Below are 7,596 nucleotides of genomic sequence, written 5' to 3'. Positions count from 1 at the left end.
TGGGGGGCGCATGGTTGGAATGCAGCAGCTGCAGATTAGCAGCTCTCTGGTTTGCGTGTCTGAGATAAGGTGTTTGTTTTTAGCTGAAGCGTGGATTCCACTGGTATCTAATCTAACACTTGAAAGGTGACAGGTGAATATCAGCTCGTCATACAGGACGGCCCTCTCCTGGGGGCAGGGGTGGGGCTGTTGTTTGGGTGGGTGGGGTTATCTGAATGCTCCAGCAGCAGTGTGGAAGACAACACTCAGTCACAGTAATGAAGCGAAGTGATTGCATTTCTGTGGTTGGTTTGTTGTTTGGTGATTTCCACCTGTGACGAACAGTTAACTGACACATGACAAAATGCTGACAGGGTTTTATATAAACTTATATGCACGTGTACTGTGACACGTTAGTTTGAGCTTGTTAGAAACTTTCTCTCAGTGTAAACGGTAAACAGCTGGAGAGGGCAGAGAAATGCAGATGTTCCAGTTCTATGTAAATGACTGAGAGAAGAATAAAGACATAAGGAGAAGAAGGGGGTGCTGAAATAACTCGCATTCCTCCATCATACAGACAGGGGGGAGGAGAAACAGAGGGAGGGAGGAGCGGTAGAGTGAGCAGGCAGTAATACACAGAGGAAGAGAGAGAGAGAAAGTCCCATTCAGGAGGAGCGCAGAGAGAGAGAGGGTGTGTGTGTGTGTATGTGCGTGTGTGTGTGTGTGTGTGGGTGTGTATATGTGTATCTGTTTGCTGTTTGTGTGGTCCACTTTGAAAAGGAGGGAATCAGAGAAAGAGAGACGGAGAGAGAGAGAAAGAGAGAGAGAGAGAGAGAGAGACTGAGGAAACCAGAGAGGTACAAGGTTTTTGAAGTGTGTGTGTGTGGGTGTGTGTGTGTGTCTTTGTTCTCTGAGTCATGGGCTCCACAGCCAGCAAAGCCCACATAAAGCCCAGGACGCCCCACCAGCACCACCGCAAGAGGAAACGCAAGGTGTGTGTTCACTGCTGCAGATGTGTGTCTGTCCTCCTCAGTCAGGACTGTGATCAGGTCTCAGGAGGACTCAGGGATGAGCTAGCTCAGTGTATTTTCCACCTTGTTTGACAGTGTTTTAGCTGCTGGTTGTCGGGTCAGACTCTTGTACCTGGTCCTGCCTCATGTGGATCATGGATGTCACAGGCCTGAACTGCTTCTCCCTCAGCGCTCTGATAGTGTCTCATATTCTCTTCACTTTGTTTCACTCTCTCTGCTCAAAGACAGAAGACAGACAGACACGGATTTTATGACTTTAAGAAGCAGGAGACACTGGTTTCCATTGTAAACTTCGCTGCTCCTGTTGTTGAGCTCTGTGTGTGTGTGTGTGTGTGTGTGTGTGTGTGTGTGTGTGTGTGTGTGTGTATGTGTTGAGTGTGTATAGTAGAGGGTGAAATGAATGGAGAACATTTAAAAACAGCTGTACCTGGTCCTGCAGGGACGTCATGTCTCAGGTTTTAGGTTCATTCTTATTCGGAGGCTTCTTCTTCAGGACTGGGTGTTTGCAGTCAGACGGTTTGGTTGATTGTCCATAAACAGGATAGGATCAGTTCTTAACCCGGCCTCATCTGACCTGTAGAAAACTCCTTTGTTGTTAACTATGAAGTCTGAGACTGCAGTCGCCTGTTAGGACTGAAACCACCGCAGCCACTGACAGCTGATCACCACTGTGAGGACAGGAAGTGAAGATGGCAGCTGTATGACGCCAGTGTCCTGAACAGTGAAGGACACAGTACTGTACTGTACTGAAGGTTGAACTCTTCTCTTCTCTGCAGCGTGAGGAGGCCTTGAAGCAGAAGAAGGAGTTGTCTCTGGAGCTGACGAACCTCCGAGATGAGCTGGGTGAGAGACGCCTCCACACACACACACACACACACACACACACACACACACACACAAACACACACACGCGTCTCCACACACTCCAATAATACCAACTGCCTGTTCATACCCTGCACATTCTCTCCCTCTCTCTCCCTCTCTCTCTCTCTCTCTCTCTCTCTCTCTCTCGTCTATTTGCATATGACACACTTATCAAGGACAGGGCAACTGCCATTCGAAGTGTGGTATTATTTGTATTGTAAAACTGGTGCAGCTGCAGAGCAGGTGAAGCTCTGCACAGGCTGTAACCTGTCCAACGTCTGTCGCCTGCGCAGCACACCTGTGCTTTTATGAAATGTTCCTGTGGACTAAAGGACTCATAGATTATACATTAACTCAACAAGTCTAATTCTGAGACATGTAGTTGATACGAACAACATGTGTGTACCAGTCTCCATGTTTCAGTTGACAGTGTCTCTGCCAGCTGGTTTGGATCCGAATCAAATCTGGTGCAGACATGACAGGCTGAAAAAGATTTGATGATAATTGAATCATTTAAGCACCTGTCTACTCGTGTTAGTAATTTCACTGATACTGGTAACTAGTTTAATACGTGACGCGCACACACACACACACACACACACACACACACTCCACTCCAATACACCATAGTAACACACACAGGCTCACTGGATAGACATACACATTGTGTTCATATGCACACTGTGTACATAGCAACACGAAGGCATGCCTTTACACACACACACACACACACACACACACACACACACTCACACTCAAACTCACACACACACAAGCTCTGATAAAGGAATAAAGAACCAGCCTGTGTCGAAGCTGCTGCTCTCAGCTGTCGCTGGCGTTGTCTCCATCACCACGGTGACGGACACACAAACCTGCACCACAGAGCTCCATTCAGAGGGAAACAGCACCTGTCCCAGCTACAGCCAGCTGTTACCACATGGTTGCGATCATTACAGTCAATGTGCTCAGAGTGGGTTTGGTCCAGTGTAGTTTTACAGTGCTGGCATCTGTATGTCTCTGTCTCTCACAAACATCACTGTGTCAACATGTGTGAAAGCAGTGAGAGGCAGAGATGAGGTGATCCAATCTTTACCTGGATCTTTCCCCAAACCCCAGATCAGACTAGAAGCACTGAAATCAAAATAGCACGTAATGATTGGTGGAGAGAGGGGAGCGTGCATGTGCTTGTGAGAGTGTGAATCAGCCATGAGAGGAATGAGTCCTGCTGCATACTTCAGAGCTGACTTACAGATGTCTCGGGGTTGGATCCATGTCGACCACAGGAGTAATTAGACTGGAATGTGGTTTTCAGGGAATGCTGAAGAACACACACACACACACACACACATGCACACACACACACACACTCACATATAAATCTGTTACTCATTACCTGTTGAGACAGTGAGTGTTCAGACATGACTCTGATGGTTAAAACAGTAAAACAGCAAATAGTGAAAGCCGTGGCTCAGTGATGGAAAACTGATTGCACAGCTGCTCTCCACTCATTTCACATGAGCCCGCAGAGAGATTATAAACAGCTGATCTGTCCTCCACTTTCAGTGTCAACCTACAGAACTAGAACTAGAACTCTGACCTAACATTCCCTTCTTTTCATCGAAACATGCATCGATGTTTACCTCATTAATTGATTTCATTGAACTTTTCAATGCAGCTGTTTATTGACTGAACTGTAAACTGAAGGTTTACACAGAGCTCTTAGTGAACAGGGATTGTAACCATGTAAACATGTACTCCTCCTGTCTCCTTCAGTCACGTCATCGCAGTGCTGTGAACGTCTGCGGCAGGAGAAGGAGGAGGTGCGTGTCAGCGTGGAGGAGGCTTTGAAGAGGCTGGAGGAGCAGCACAAGGAGGAGCTGGTGCAGCTGGAGGACAGGTGTGTTTTCACCTCTGCTGATGTCATCATAAGCTTGGCACTAGGCCTGGCATAGATGAGATTTAAAAACTATAACCCCCTCAGTGGTACCACGCATGTTGCTGATTGGTGTTTTTGTGTTTCTGTGTGTGACAGACTGAGGAGTTTTTACCAAACTGAGTGGGACAAGGTCCATCAGACGTACCAGGAGGAGGCCGACAAGTGCCGCATGTTGATGGAACAGCAGGTCAGAGCATGCACACACACACACACACACACACACACACAAACACACACACACACACACACACATTACGCAGCTGCTCATAAAAAAATCTCTGCAGCATGACTGTGTTTAGCTTTTACATGGGGACATGTGAGCAGAGATAAGATAGGTTACACACAGTTTACACTTTGTTTTCTGCTCTGTGAGTCCGCTGTGGCCCAGAGACTAAAGATCAGAGCTGACACTGTGCGCTACTATAGTAACACAAGACATAGTGCTTCTTCTCATGTGTCTGTTGAGAACAACAGCAGGAGCTAAAGAAGCAGCAGTAACAGTGGTGGTGGATCAGACCTGTGTCTTTATGTTACTGGGTTTCGGTAAACTCACGCCTGCACACACTGTGTCTGCATCCTTCAGGTGGAGGAGCTGAGGAGCCGACAGGAAGCGGAGAGGAAGAACCAGGAAGTGAGTCACGGCCAGAAAATGGAGTCTCTCAAACAGCAGTATGAGACGTCCATACAAGGTGTGTGGTGCACAAATACACAACGATCACAGCTCAGTGTTTTAAATCTAGACTTTACCACACTGACTGAAGTGACTGATGGCTCTCATTAAATGAGTTGATGCTGATGTGTGTTTGTGTGTGTGTGTGTGTGTGTGTGTGTGTGTGTGTGTGTGTGTTGCAGAGCTGAAGAGGATCCAGCAGACAGACCTGCAGAACCTGGAGAAAACACTGACAGAGACTGAAACTTCTCTCTCAGTGAGTCGTTCATCTGTTGTGTTTGTGTGTGTTACTATGTTAGTGTGTTAGTTTCTGTTGGTGTGTGTTAATTGGACTTTTCCAGTTTGCTAGAAAAGATTTTTTCCTCACTAACCACACTTTTTTTTTTCCTGCACTTTGGCTTTAAGGAAAACTTTATCACAGAGTAATGATAATATATGAGGAAGCTGATAAATCATTATCACCACAGTGAAGCAGCAATTTGATGAGTTTATCCGCTACTGTTTTCTGTAACAGTGTTCACTCATTCATGACCTCTGACCTCTGTGTGTGTGTGTGTGTGTGTGTGTGTGTCTCCCTCTGACCAGGAGAAAATATCTGAGCTGTCAGCAGAGAAGGAGGCTCTGAATGAGAAGCTGCAGGCGGAGGAAGAGAGGAGGAAGTGGATACAGACCGACAAGAATCTGGTAACACAACACAAACACACTGTCAGAGATGTTGTGAACACAGGTGTGAGTGTAATAGATGCAATGTTGTAATCCCTCCCATCAAATTTGTCTCCACTGATTTCTCCAGTTAAACCATCAAACATGCTTCATCTGTTTTTTTTAGTCATTATCATGAGGTGAAGCTCAGTGTTGGTTTCTCTGTTGAACACCAGCTCCCCCTGCTGGAGTGGAGGAGTCACACATTCTAACTTTGAGCCAACAGCAGTCTGCAGTGTCACTGTCAGACAAAATCTTTGTCTCGTTGTCTGTGCCGCTGCAGTGATCTTCAGCTGCAGAGCTGCGGCAGTGGTCAGTGGTGACTTTGTGTTTGTTGGTGTGTTTGTGCAGAAGGACTCTCACACAGTGTACCTGGAGCAGGAGCTGGAGAGTCTGAAGGTGGTGCTGGAGATCAAGAACAACCAGCTGCACCAGAAGGAGAAGAAGCTGATGGATATGGACAAACTGGTGAGTGTCAGTGCCTCCATCACATGTTGGACCACAGCAGTCCACATGCTGTTTCAGAGGTTTCTCATTCTCTCATAATCGAGGAAATTATATCACGTTATATCACTCACTTTGTTTTGTTTTATTATGGAGCAAAAAACGGTTTGGATGAGTAGGAGACTGTGTGTGTGACTGTGTGTCACTGTGTGTGTGTGTGTCGCAGGTGGACACTAATGTGAAACTGGAGGAGTGTCTCACGAAGGTCCAGCAGGAGAACGAGGACTACAAGGCCAGAATGGACAAACACGCTGCTCTCTCCAAGTATGTACTGCCACTGACACACACACACACTGTGAGTGTGGGAGGGAGGTGAGGCGTTGGTGTTGCCATCTGTTCCAGTGAATCTGTCTCAGCTTCATGTCTCCATCACACCACTGAGACCTTTAAATCAAAGTACAAAACATGATATTTCCTGCTGTTCAGTGACTATCACTGAATATGGGCATGTAGATTTGTTGAGGCACATCTTGGCATCTTACATGTGCCTACTGATTTTCGTACATGTAGGTTAAACCAAGGCTATAAGAACGGCCTCGCTGAAATTTTCTAGGTGGTGCTGCTGAGCCATTTTGCCACACTTATGTGCAAGACCCATATCACATGTAAATTTTCACCAGTCCTGATGCATGTGCAAAGTTTAATGAGTTTTTGAACATGGCAACGCCCACAAAAAGGCTATTTACTTTTATCAAGGAAAATAATCATTACAGCATTGATCGGGCCCTAGCACTCCTGCACTCCTGTGTGTGGGGGGGGGGGGGGGGGTGCAGCTCTCTGTCTCCCCAGTTACAGCTCTCTGTCTCCTCCTGCAGACAGCTCTCTGTCCCCCCCCGTTACAGCTCTCTGTCTCCCCAGTTACAGCTCTCTGTCTCCCCCTGCAGGCAGCTGTCCAACGAACAGGCCATACTCCAACAGACGCTGCAGAAAGAGTCCAAGGTCAACAAGCGTTTGTCCATGGAGAACGAGGAGCTGCTGTGGAAGCTGCACAATGGTGACCTGCTGGCGAGTCCCCGCCGCCTCTCACCCACCTCACCCTTCAACTCACCAAGGAACTCTGCCTCCTTCCCTACAACTGCCCCCTTATCACCCAGATAACCCCACGGGAAACACTATCCTGTCCTCTGACCTCCTCATCACCTTTCGAAGCCTTGGATGGATGAAGATCCACATACAGAGACAGACTTCAGACTTCAGTGTTGTTGGATATGAATCACGTAACAAACTTGTACATTTTGAATGAATTGCATTAAAAGACACTTATTTTGAAAGTGGCAGACATTGCAGTGGCACTGATGCACTTCAGTCTGAGCGTGGGACTGGCCTTGTTCTATCAGTCTCTACCAAACGCCTGCTTCACCAACAAACCCTGTTGTTCTGAAGAAAAGGGAACAGGCACCTCAGGGTCTGTACATAGAGCCTCGCTCTCATTGTGACTGTCCGGACTTTTGTTTTTTATTGTACAGTTTCAGATCATCCTGTTCTTTAGTCCCTCTCTCTGAAGAGGTGGCTGGGAACCTGGCTCACAGTTGTTTGGGTTTGCAGATGTTAAGATCGTCATCTTAACATCTTCAAACCCAAACAACTGGGTTCTCCTTGGTTTAAAGAGGATGTTTGTTCCAAAGAGCGAAGCTCAATCACTGATTACTGATCTGCTGTGGAGGAAGAAGATGAACGTTGTGTCCCTCTGTGTTCACCTGAGGAGCTGACCAGGGGTCAGTGGACACCTGCTCCTCCATGTGACCTCTACCTGAATCTACTCTGTGAATGTAATCACCTTCAGTTCAGACACAGTCTCACAGCTAGATATGCAGTTGACTTAAGAAGGAAGGTGTTGGCCAGGACCGTTTTCACCCTCCTCCCCATTTACTTTTTCCCTAGCAGAGGGATACCCCTCCACCCACCCCCAC

At 47.1% G+C, this 7,596-nt stretch overlaps 1 protein-coding gene across 2 annotated transcripts in view; it reads left to right on the top strand.

Annotated features, from left to right (window-relative positions):
• LOC111673572 (uncharacterized) overlaps positions 1-6,967 on the top strand; it is a 41,913-nt gene extending 34,946 nt beyond the window's left edge. For both annotated transcript variants that reach the window (XM_087169910.1, XM_023431374.2), the window contains exons 10-18: positions 1,787-1,853; positions 3,648-3,771; positions 3,907-3,997; positions 4,394-4,499; positions 4,663-4,736; positions 5,066-5,164; positions 5,534-5,650; positions 5,853-5,950; positions 6,571-6,967. In XM_087169910.1, coding sequence (XP_087026036.1) covers positions 1,787-1,853; positions 3,648-3,771; positions 3,907-3,997; positions 4,394-4,499; positions 4,663-4,736; positions 5,066-5,164; positions 5,534-5,650; positions 5,853-5,950; positions 6,571-6,784 — 990 coding nt within the window. In that variant the 3' untranslated portion in view covers positions 6,785-6,967. The remainder of the gene's footprint in view (positions 1-1,786; positions 1,854-3,647; positions 3,772-3,906; positions 3,998-4,393; positions 4,500-4,662; positions 4,737-5,065; positions 5,165-5,533; positions 5,651-5,852; positions 5,951-6,570) is intronic.
• The last annotated feature ends 629 nt before the right edge of the window (positions 6,968-7,596 follow it).

Source organism: Seriola lalandi, unplaced genomic scaffold, assembly GCF_002814215.2.
Source record: "Seriola lalandi dorsalis isolate HSWRI2012SDOR001 ecotype SW California unplaced genomic scaffold, Sedor1 jcf7180002054921, whole genome shotgun sequence".
NCBI classification, from domain to species: domain Eukaryota; kingdom Metazoa; phylum Chordata; class Actinopteri; order Carangiformes; family Carangidae; genus Seriola; species Seriola lalandi.
The sequence above is the reverse complement of the archived record's forward strand: the minus strand, read 5'-3'. Positions and strand labels throughout refer to the sequence as shown.